A 12,392-nucleotide genomic window follows, 5' to 3' on the forward strand; every position below is an offset into this window, starting at 1 on the left:
TTATGGCATCTGGATCACATGTCACCCTTTGAAACACATTAAAACTTCCCCTCAATCATTATAGAGTCAGACCCCAGTATCCGAGGGGGACTGGTTCCAGGACCCCCTCAGATATGAAAATCCAGGATGCTCAAATCCCTTATATAAAATGGCACAGGATTTGCACCTAATCTCCACACACCCTCCCATAAACTTTAAATCATCTCTAGGTTACTTCTAATACCTGATACAATGTAAATGCTATGTAAAGAGCTGCCAGTGTGCAGCAACTTCAAGCTCTGCTTTTTGGAACTTTCCAGAATTGTTTTTCTTTTTTGGGGGGGGGGGCAACTATTTTCAATCTGCAGTTGGTGGAATATGCGGATGTGGAACCTGCAGATATGGAGTGCTGACTATTAGGAAAAGAATAATGGTATGTTTTCTACTTAGTGATGCACCAAAGAATTCAGCATTCAAATACTAAGTGCTGAAACGTGTGGTTAAATATAAAAGAACTGCAGGTATTTGGTTAGAACAAGTAACTAAGAAACACATGCAATTTGAATTACGGCATAATGGAATTCGTCTTATAATCTCTCAGGTCTTTAGAATTCTGGTTATGTGTACAGTATGAGACCTTCTAGGATAATAAAATATAAAAGTCAAAAAAGATTAAAACCATTTACTCTGACCACACCTAATATGGAAATTCCCTAGCTCTACGTGTGAGAGAACCCGTTTCCAGCCAATTCTAATTGACACCAAATTCTTCCTCATGTTGAGCCAAAAGCTGCCTCCTTGCTCAACATATTGCTCCCCAGAACAACAGAAAATAAGTGGACCACCCCTGTACCACTGCCTCCTTTCAGATATTTGAAGCACTTTCTTCAAGTTCGACAGTTCTTTCTTTACCATACTTTTTAATGTAAGTATTTGTTCATGTGTGTAACTGACATGTCAGACTATAATCTCCATTAAGATAGTGAAAATGCCTTTTAAATCTTACTCTGTAGTGCCTGGTACACAGAGAGCACTTAATACACTAGTTGAATGGAAAGAAAAAAATGTATAGATGTCTAATTTCCTACTTGTAGGCAATTTTAGTTTGTCAGTATTTTCCTTAAAATCAGAAAAGTTAACTCAGTATAATCTCTCACTTTCTTCTAATTGTAATATTCTAATATTTTAATGTATAGTTTTTTGTCCTGAACACATTCCTGATAAATATGTGATACTGAACAATTTCATAATACATCTACAGAAACTGCTTGGGTCCAAAATAGTCTAAACAGTAGGTCATCTATGTTGCACAATGAATATATTACTGATTCTTTCATGACACATTCAGTGCCATTTTGACGTGTGTGTTAATACAAGGGAATCTGGTATTATCACTGTGTGGCTTCAATTATATAATTCATATTATTTTTAAAAATCATTCACTACATGGAGATTTTGAAGCTACAAACATGTAAGGAAAATGTATGAACAGGGTAAGGTCAGATCTCTTAGGGGTGCTAAGGCAGAAAAAAAAGGTTGAGAACTATAAATCTTTAATGACAAATCTCCTATTCTTGAAAATAATTTTTTTTCTTACAAATGTGCTTGGCATTTAAAAATATGTGACTCTTTACCAGCTAACTGGGACCAAAAAATACTTACTTCACTGTGGCACTTAGAAGAAAGTTCAGCTGTGGCATTAACAGGTTGTCTGGGGCTGACAGATAGCGATCAAACTGAACCTAAACAGAACAGAGAAATCCAAAACACAAAGTGCATATATCTGCTAACAGACATCCTAAATAAGCATCTCTTTTAAGGATTAAATCTTAGTAAAAATCCCATATTCCAAATAACGAGTTCTTCGTGATCAAAATGAGTTATTCCTTACACATTTTAACTAAGAACTCACTGAAAGTGTCAACTCTTTAATGCAGTCAGTATCAGCAATACCTACTTTCAAAATTCCGATCCAAGCCATTTATCCTGATCTCCCTCACCAAACTTCTTGGGTAATAATATTAGCAAGAAGGAAAGTATTCAGATTTCAAGTCTACCTTACCGTCTTAAATCCAATGTATCTCTTAACTATTCACTCCTCTATTCATTCGATTAATGTTTATGGAGTACCTGTTGTGGGTAAGGTGCCACGTAACAGCATGTAAATGTAACGGTGAGCAAAAGAGGGCAGTCCCTAGCTTCACAGAGCTCACGGTCCAGTGAGAGAGGTAGTAAGCAAATAGTGACGTAAATAAAGGAAACACCAAGGTACTATAAAAGCATCAATCAGGAGGACACAGACCTAATCTGTATGTTTGGCAAAAGCATTTCTGAGGAAAGGTCGTTTTAGGTGAAATCTTAATGATGAATAGACGTTAGGTTAAGTGTGTAGTGGGGATAGTGTGGATGAAAGCTTAGGTGAGAAAGAGGATGGCTACCAGAGGTCAGTTCGTGCAGGACTTGAATGGTTTCTAGAAGATTTTAATTCTTACTGTAAAAGCATTAGGAAACCATCGAAGAAGGGAAATAATCTGATTTAAATTTTAAGAAGCTAAATCTGGCTACAGCAAGAAGAACGGAAGGGGAGGTTGTAATAGCAGATGCAAGGACACCACACAGGTAGCTCTTGCGGCATCTTAAAACGCCAAGGGCAATAGGGGTGAAGAGAAGATATTTGAGAGAATTAGAGAGCAAAATCATCAAGATTTGGTTAGTGACAGACAGGATGAAGGGGTCGACTCCCAGGTTTTGGATCTGTATAATTCACAGCATTATCACCATTCACAACTGTACTCTTTATACATTTATTTAGTTGTGTGATAACTGCATCTCTTACTAGACCATGCCTATTTTCATCCCAGTTCTCAGCATGATGCCTAAATAATAGCAGATACTTGGTTAATAATTGCTGAAATAATTAGTGGACAGATGCTCTTATACTTTCTGAGTTAAGAACACTTGGAAAAGGACCTGGGGTTGGGGCTGGTGGGGAAGAGTTAGAAGAGCTCAGTTTGGGATATGGTGAACTGAGGCACCTTTGAAGCATCCAAGTTGGGGCACCAGAAGGTTATAGATAAAACAATGGATCACACATAAAACTCAATCAAGAGTTTGTTTCTTTAGAGAGACCTAAGATATTCAACTCAATTGTTTTTAAAGTTAAGATCAGGCATATACGAACCTGTAATAGGGCTTAAATATATTTTGTGAGTTTATATTATGAACTGGATATGCGTCTTTGGAGAAGGAGAAATAGGCGAGACACACACATTTACTGAGTACTAAGGTTACTGTGTGGTGGCCCCCAAGCTGTAAGCTTATTAAGCTTTCTGCTTTCCGGAGAACTGCTTGTCTCTTTCTTGGTATGCACCCCTGACGCTGCGGTATTGAGCGTAAAAAAGGAAAATGGCTTGCGGCCAGTTTCGCTCCAGGTGCCTGCTCTGCATCTAAGAGCCCCTGGCTGTTCCCCAGAAGAAGGACGTGCTGCCCTGAGGGGGAAGTCTGTATCTCCAAAGAATGGCCCATAAGGCATGCTGACGCATAGATAGTGGTGCATAGATAGTGGTGCATAGATAGTGGCGCATAGATAGTGGCGACAGAATTATGTGGAAATACAAGGTTTACTGATGTATTGTCTGATATTCGTTCCGTACTAAACCTATATATACATTCATGCTCTTTGAATAAACTTGCCTTGCAACCATCAGTTGTCTTGGCCCTTCTGACCCCATACTGGTGCTTTTCAGTTCCTTACCCCTCACCGCCAGGAACTTCTAGCTTTCTGCAGCCGGTCTGCGGCATTACTGATCTCTGCGTAGACCTATATTGTCATTTTGCTGGGGCAGGGGAGGGCAGTAAATACCTTAAAGTGGAATTACTGGGCGGTATGGTGAGTGTACACTTAACTTTCAAAGAAACTTATCTTTTTTAATGAATGTAAAATTTATTCATTTTCATTTATTTTTTAACTTTTCAGAATCAAATCTTCTTTGCATTTCTACAGTTTTTACTCTTATGTTGGATATACACAAGTTATGACTTACTTTTTATATACTGTCTTTTATCATGACATAATGTTCTTTATGATATTTAGTGTTTTAAAAATCTACCTTGTCTAATATTAACTCTGTCAGCTCTGTATTCTTTGCATTTGTTGGGTATCTTGTGGGTCTACCTCTTTATTTTCAGTTAAATTTAGCTCTGTCAGACGATAGATAGGAAAGCCCTGGCATCAAAAAAGTCACCCAAGAGAACTATTTATCAAAGTCAAACCACTGTGGTAGTGAGTATTGAAACACACAGGATAGGCAGTACATATAGTAGGTAAGAGCATAAGTACTGGGTTGAATGGGGTTGTTAGGAGGATTAAAGAGTTAGTACATTAAAAATGTGTGTCATGCTCAATATATGTTAATGGTCATTGTCATTACTTACTGTTTATTATTACTACCACTAGAATTAGTATCATGAAAAGCTTCCAAAGGAGATCATTCCTATGAGGGCTAAATGAGTGTCATCCAACTGATGGCTCTGTGTGTGTGTGTGTGTGTGTGTGTGTGTGTGTGTGTGTGTGTGTGTACACACACATTTATGCAAAGTATGTACTTAAGATGTGGAAACATGCTACAGAAAGTGGTGCTCATGCAGAAAGGGATGTGAAAGCAAGCTCATCACTTGAAAAGAAGGTAATAAAGTGGAGGTTCAGTGAGCATCACACTCAAGAGTAATATTTTAAGACTGGAATCCAATTTCAGTTATCAACTCAGGAAGAAGTCAAGAACTATAAGCCCAGGATCACTGACAGATGGAAGTCTATAATGATATACAGCTAACTTCTTCATGTCTCTCATTCCTTTCTCCATTAGGTTAGGAGTAAAACTCCGAAACTGAAGAAAATCTAAACAGGAATAATGACACTATTAGGGTATGGTGCAATATTACTACAAATGTATGTCTTGATCAGATCTCCTTAGTTAAAGGAATACATGCGCAATCATTATGACTGGGCCCAACGTGAATACAGCATATGAAGAGATAAAATTATCACCCAAGACAAAAATTATCACACGGGAAAAAATAAGAATAATGTTCCATAAGGAAACTTATGTTGAAATGCTTTATTATGTACTTACCATTGCAGCCTTCAGTGCCACAGAATCTAGGTTGGGAAAATTAGCTAAAGGGCCCTTAAAAAAAAAAAGGGGCAAAACCAAGATGAAAACAGGTGCTATATGTTACAATTCACTTGTCAAATACAGTCCATTAGTAGATTGCCCAAATTTGAAAATTTAGCTTATTTCCAAAGAACTCAAGTGCCCTATCTCCAACCGCAATTAAAAGCGGGACTATGATTTGTTCATTTTTGTGTAACTAGCGTGAAGGCACGCGATAATATTTGTTGGAGTGAGAAGCACATAAGTTTATTAACAATGGAAATAAAAGGATACTTCAGATTTAATTGTAAGCAAGAAAAAAAGGGCAATAAAGCGCTGAGGAATGGCAGTAAGACATGGGGGCTTTAAGAGTTTCCTTGATAATTTTAGATAATATAAAAAGGCAGCAGAATTTGCTCCTACTGGTGGAAATTTGCTTATTACCTTATCAAAAGAAAAAATTCAAACCTTGTGATTTTTTGAGAGCTTCACTTAAGAGTCCCTGGGCTATAAAATATTCTTCATGTTAATATTATTTAAAAGTTTTTTGCTTTTTAAAGAAAGAGGCTTACATGGTTTTCCAGGGTTCCCACCACTCCACTTTCTAATTCTACTGGAGTTCTATAACTTAACAAGATCAGATGTTAGCCCCAGAAGTATTTACCTTTCCAATGTAATAGACCATGATTTGCTAAATTAAAAGGGGGAATGACTGCTATTTATATAGTAATCTATGCATTTAATAGATCAATGGTGATAAAGGACTGAAAAATTTACCAATATGAATATTCTTTATATATTTTTCAATACTAATTTTTGTATATTTTCATTACTTGTAACCCAAACTATCTATAGTAAAAAAGATAGTATTTTGGGACACCCTACTGTATCTCAGACAGTCCTCCAAGAACTACACAGGTATTATCTCAATCTTAGAACAATCCTATGTTACAGATATTATTACTCTCAATCTACAGATGAGGAACCAGAGAGAGAAGTCACTTTCCCAGTGAAAAATTGCTACTAAGTGTCTAGCTCTAGAAGCTGTACTCTAAATTGGTGTATCTCTCTAGTTAGGAAGATCCATGTGCTTACCTGTTCGGGTTTATGTTGCTGTATGGTGTTATAGATATAACTCACGCCTGCTCTAGTTAAAACATAAGAAGCTTGCTCATTTATAAGTGTGTCCAAATGTGCTTCAATCTAAAATAAAACACAATTAAAAGAAAATATTTTAAAAGAAGAATAAGACTGACTGAGAGTAGAAGTAGACTAGCCTGGAGTCTTAGCTCTTCGTCATGGACGTGTTCCTTGCAGTGGCTATGAGGCCAGAATATGAGGGATAGGGGCTGCTCCTATACAAAGACTTTTCCTTCCCCAAAGAGGAAGTCCTCTTACAAAAGGGAGGGAAAGTCTTACTTGAGGATTCCAGGACTAGCCACTAGTCGAAAAATTTGGGTTGCTTCTTAGCTCTTTTAAAAGCTGGTATTAAGCAAAACACAAACAAAAACTACTCATAAACAACAATGTAAAATAAAATATAGAAAGAATTCTGGGAAGATGAGGACCTGATGTCCCTCACATCCACACCGCCTCATGCTCCCAACTTGCTGGACTAACTCAACCAATCAAATACATCATCTGGAGAAGTCTGAAGGAAATCCCATGGGGGCTGAGACAGTAAGTTCTCTAGAGGAAAGCAGATTTGCGACAACTAGGGGATTGTTGAGGAACCAGCAGAAGGCTGGTCAAAGATGTCAAGTACAGGAGCTGCCTAAAAAGACCCAGCTAGCAGGTGTGAGTTGTACGTGGTCACCTGTTTTGTGCTATTCTTGGGGAAGCTACCTAATGCTAATGGGGGCAGAAGCCACAGAAGGAGACTACCTGATGGGATGAAGTATTCCCAGGTGGGAAGAAGTCGGCTGCTCCTTCCTTTAACCAGTACAGGCCTGTAAGTCTAGAGATCTTCCTCTTATCCCTCGCCGGAGAGTCCCCTCAGTTTTACCAGCTTGTTTACCAGTGGCATAGTATGCTATTAAGAGATGCTATCTGTTACCATCTGAATGTTTGGCATTGTCAAAGTCACTCCAGCAGCTGAGCCCTTCCCCGTAAAAAACTTACAACTGATTTAAAAGAGGTGAGTAGGTTCTATGAGAAAACCCACCTGAATAATGAGAACAAGTATCTTTTCCTGAGGCAACACTATTGAAAGACGCAGGGTACCTTAGTTTTTTTTTTTAAGTCAATGCCCAAGAAAGTACAATTAGAACCTTAGAACCCTTCCTTACTAGTCTTACTGGAAATCCAAGAAAAACAAGATTGCAAATGTAAATATTTAATGAAAGAGTTATTGCTAAGAACCAAATTAGTATCTGAAAGAAAAGTGGAAGAATAGTAACACAGAGTAAATATCAAAGAAATATATTAAAGTGAAGAGATTCAAACATAAATTAGAAGACAAATTTAGGAGATAAAGCCAACTAAGGACAGGAGCTTCAGAATATAAAAAAAAAAAAATTAGAGAAGTGATAATTAATTACAGATAACAGAAAACTTTACTGAGCAAAAAAAAAAAGTGTGGAATCTTCAGACTGAAAAGCCTTTGCAAAATCCAAGATGGAAATAATAGAAAAAGAGACATACCAAAAAATATCCTGAGGAAATATGTGAACTCAAAGGAAAATCCTTGTAAGCTTCCACATGAATAAAATAGGTTATCACAAACAAAAGAGAATCAGACTAGCCTAGATTTCTTACTTGAAACACTGGAAGAAGAAAGAATGGAAGAAAATTAATAGACTAGTGATAGAAAAGGTCTGAAAATCAAGACTCTTTTACTCGACAAGGAAAACTATCACTGTGGGGCCCGTGCCCTCCAGCATCCACACCCCTGCCCAGTCCTCTCCACACTGACTCTGGCTGGTCCACGTGACCAGCGCCGGCCACCAGCCCATCAGCAAGAATGATGCAGGCTTAGTAAGCACTTACATGGTGGGGCTTGTCCTCTTGGAATGCAAAAAACGATTTTGGATTATTTGAGAAACAAAGATAATTGGTGATAAAACAGATTGCTGGACAACAGATATATGTGCACATCTTGAGCAGAGATTTAGACAAATGGCAGAGTTTCCGGTTGAATCAGTGATAAATACATTAAAAACCAATGAATATTTTTTAAAAAGATTTTACTAATTATACTTAAACAATTATGCAAAAAAGAAAAATTAATCATACTTCATTTCTTTTAAAAGAATTAGAAAGTAGAAAATATCACAAATTTAGAGGTCTCAAACTCATTCCTTAGAAAAACCCAAAACGACACATTTTTACTGTAGCCACTGCCAAATTGTTTATATACTTGTGATGACAAAGAAGACTCAGAGTTGTTGTTTTTTTAAAACATTTTATATACCAAAAATCACTATTTCAAAATCAAAAGCCAAGTATCTGGTAAATTTTATAAATGGCCTTGTTGTGACTCTTGAGTGATACCACTTGGCTTATAGGACCAGAGTGACTGCTATAACAAACTGTAATGTTGTGCCTAACACTGATTTACACATAGATAAAAATATATCTGTCCTCTGCAACACCTTCTGCACTAGCTACACAGCTTGAAAAATATAGCACGTTATTCACAGTATGGAAACTGAAATCTGCATACAGAATAACAGCTCAAATTAGTCAGAAAAGCTCCATTCTACCACCACATACTATGGCTTGAATAAAATATCGTACCTGTTACATATTCTGGCTTCTCCAAAACGAAACTAAAATACTGAATATGCATGGGGGCGGGGGGGGTTCTATCAGACTATAACAAGGGATTCATATAAATCAGGTCACTGAAATTATCTTAAAGCCGGTAACTGAGATCATGTACAGAAAAAAGATTTCATCACAGTGAGCAGTCATTTTATGGCAAAATTAACCTGGAACTGTAGCATTTCCAGACGTCTGTCAGTGAATTCAAACAGAGCTAATGTTGTCTTCATCATATATAGTGAATTGACCATGAAGGTAGCCATGTCAGCCGTGCCTAAATTGCTGGCTGATACAGTACACATCTGGAGAAGAGGATCCAAGACACATGATAAAACCTATAAATGAAAAATAAAATCAAATGTATTCTTTATTTCCCAACCAGTGATACAGGTCTGTGTTAACGGCGCTTCAGAATGAATGTCAAACTAATGGGGAGCGGGCCAACTTACAAAAGCGCGTAAGAAAAAGATTAAATGGTACCATAACTGTAATAGTTTTTAAAACAAGCATCACTGAATATTTACTTTTTAAATTAGAGGGAACTGGTTTAATATTTAAAGGAAAAAGCAATGGGAAGGACTGTCAAGATACATGGGTTATAAAGTGCCAGAATTTCAAAAGAATATACAATAGAGGAGCAATAAGAATCATTAAAAGTGAATTTACAACACACCTGCACAAAATCGGCTTGACGGGCATCTAATGGTACAACTGAAGAATCATGAGATGCCAAAACTTCACGCAACAACATGAGTGTCTGATTTAATGCAGAACTTGGTCCAAGATCAGGTGGTGGGAGTTCAACCTAAAATGAAGGATGACTTATCCACTGCTTATATTTTTCTACTAAATTTTAGTGTCTAAATAAATGCCAGTTCACAGTAAAATAATTCATATGAAAGATGTAAAGCTTTGCTGACACATTACAAAATCTATTATCTATCAATAGCTTATTTTTTATCACACTAATCAAAATCAGCACAGAAAGTGATGCAAAAGTTTTTTGTTAGATTATCTCAGAATATATCACAATTAAAAGTACAGAATTTGTACTTTAATTCAAAAAATTACGAGGAAACTTAGCAGTCTTTGAATTGTAGAATTATATTTTCATATGGATTTGAAATGGCCTGCTGTTTTGTTTTTTAGCTCAAGTCTTAAGAAAGAAGTAATCCAGAGACCAGCACTTCACCTACTACAATATTATTGAGAATCATCACTCACCTGCATGCCCCAATCTCAGATACTGTGGCTCAATATGTATAGGTTCAGGGTCTAGAAATCTATCTTTCAACAAGCACCCCAGGTGGTTTTCAGGACCCTGGTCCATGAGCCACACACTTCACAGCAACAATACAACACTGCCACTAAAATCTTGAATTCTGGAGTTAAAGAGATTAATTTTACATTTTGTAACTAGCACTTACTAGTTGTGTGACCTTGGAAAAGTTATTTAAATTCTCAGAGGCTCAGAGGGATTCTGTAAAGATTAAATGGGATTGCTGCATCTCAACTACTGAGTAGAGTATCTCATACTTTTTTTTTTTTTAAAGATTTTTTTTAATTGATTGATTGATTGATTGATTGCTATGTTGGGTCTTCGTTTCTGTGCTAGGGCTTTCTCTAGTTGCGGCAAGTGGGGGCCACTCTTCATCGCGGTGCGCGGGCCTCTCACCATCGTGGCCTCTCCCGTTGTGGAGCACAGGCTCCAGACGCGCAGGCTCAGTAGTTGTGGCTCACGGGTCTAGTTGCTCCGCGGCATGTGGGCTCCTCCCAGACCAGGGCTCGAACCCGTGTCCCCTGCATTAGCAGGCAGACTCTCAACCACTGCGCCACCAGGGAAGCCCCTCTCATACTTATTAACTGGCTATGTTCATCATCTCTACTTGACACCATCATGATATCCAAGAAGAGGTGCCTGTGAATTTTTCAAAACATTTTTTGAAGTACTTATAATACTAATATAGTCAGATTTTGTAAATGAAACAAAATCTGGTACTCAGAAATCCATGTAACACCACACTCTCATGTCAGGTAGATAGAAAGGCATAAGAATTTTATAATATCAGTATTTATATTAAGAATGTTTCATGTATAAAAGTTAATACATAAGTGACATCAGCAGGAATGGCAAAGTATGGACCTCTGAAAATCCTCCCTCCTTCATAAAAGCAACAAAAACAAAAATTATGAGACATGCCAACAAACAAAAAAGTATGATCATTTACAGAAAAAACAATCAATAGCAACTCCCTGAGGAAGCCCAGATGTTGGAAATACTAGCCAAAGACTTTAAATCAGCTCTTTTAAATATGTTCACAAACTAAAGGAAACTGTTAATGAATTAAAGGAAAGTATGAGAAAAAATCTTACAAAATAGAGAATATCAATAGAGAGAAACGGTTAAAAAAATAACCAAATAAAAATGTTGGAGTTGGAAAAAGCACAATAACTGAAATGAAAAATTCACTACAGGGAATCAACAGGAGATCTGAACAGACAGAATAAATAATCAGTGAACTTGAAGATAGGTCAATTAAAATTAACTGCTGTGAGGAACAGAAGGAAAAAAGAATGAAAGAAAATTAACAGAGCCTCAGACACCTATGCAACATCATCATCATCATCAGTACAATGGGGATCTCAGAGGGAGGAAAAAAGGGAGCATGCAAGAAGAATATTTAAAGAAATAGTGGGAGAAGACTTAGCAAATTTGATTTAAAAAATTAATCTAAACATCCAAGAAGTTCATGAACTCCAAGCAGAATAAACTTAAATAGATCCACACTGGGACACATAATCAAACGGTCAAAAGACAAAGAGAGAATCTTGAAATCAACAAGAGAGAAGTAACTCATTCTGAACAAAGGATTCTCAATAAGCCTAACAGTTGATTTCTCATCAGAAAACATGGAGATCAGAAGACACTGGATGATATATTCAAGGGCTGAAAGAAATATACTGTCAACCAAGAATTCTATATTCAACAAAACTACTCTGTAAGACTGAAGAAGAAATTAAGACATTCCCAAAACTACTCTGCAAGAATGAAGAAGAAATTAAGACATTCCCAATAAACAAAACCAAAAATTCTTTACCGGCAAAACTGCGCTACAAGAAATATTAAAAGGGGGCTTCCCTGGTGGCACAGTGGTTAAGAACCCACCTGCCAATGCAGGGGACAAGGGCTTGAGCCCTGGTCCGGGAAGATCCCACATGCCACAGAGCAACTAAGCCCATGCGCCACAACTACTGAGCCTGCGCTCTGGAGCCCGCGAACCACAACTGCTGAGCCTGTGTGCCACAACTACTGAAGCCCACACGCCTAGAGCCTGTGCTCCGCAACAAGAGAAGCCACCGCAATGAGAAGCCCGCACACCACAAGAGTAGCCCCCGCTCGCCACATCTAGAGAAAGCCCGCACACAGCAACGAAGACCCAACGCAGCCAAAAATAAAAAAACTAAAAAAAAAAAAAAGAAATATTAAAGGGAATC

At 37.5% G+C, this 12,392-nt stretch overlaps 1 protein-coding gene across 2 annotated transcripts in view; it reads right to left on the reverse strand.

Annotated features, from left to right (window-relative positions):
• Positions 1-12,392, reverse strand: part of COG6 (component of oligomeric golgi complex 6) — a 64,334-nt gene that overhangs the window by 13,401 nt on the left and 38,541 nt on the right. For both annotated transcript variants that reach the window (XM_007193676.2, XM_007193677.2), the window contains exons 14-18: positions 9,571-9,702; positions 9,065-9,232; positions 6,228-6,335; positions 5,112-5,165; positions 1,642-1,721 (exon numbers count right to left, since the gene is read on the reverse strand). In XM_007193676.2, the coding sequence (XP_007193738.1) occupies positions 1,642-1,721; positions 5,112-5,165; positions 6,228-6,335; positions 9,065-9,232; positions 9,571-9,702 (542 nt within the window). The remainder of the gene's footprint in view (positions 1-1,641; positions 1,722-5,111; positions 5,166-6,227; positions 6,336-9,064; positions 9,233-9,570; positions 9,703-12,392) is intronic.

Source organism: Balaenoptera acutorostrata, chromosome 18, assembly GCF_949987535.1.
Source record: "Balaenoptera acutorostrata chromosome 18, mBalAcu1.1, whole genome shotgun sequence".
Taxonomy (NCBI): Eukaryota; Metazoa; Chordata; class Mammalia; order Artiodactyla; family Balaenopteridae; genus Balaenoptera; species Balaenoptera acutorostrata.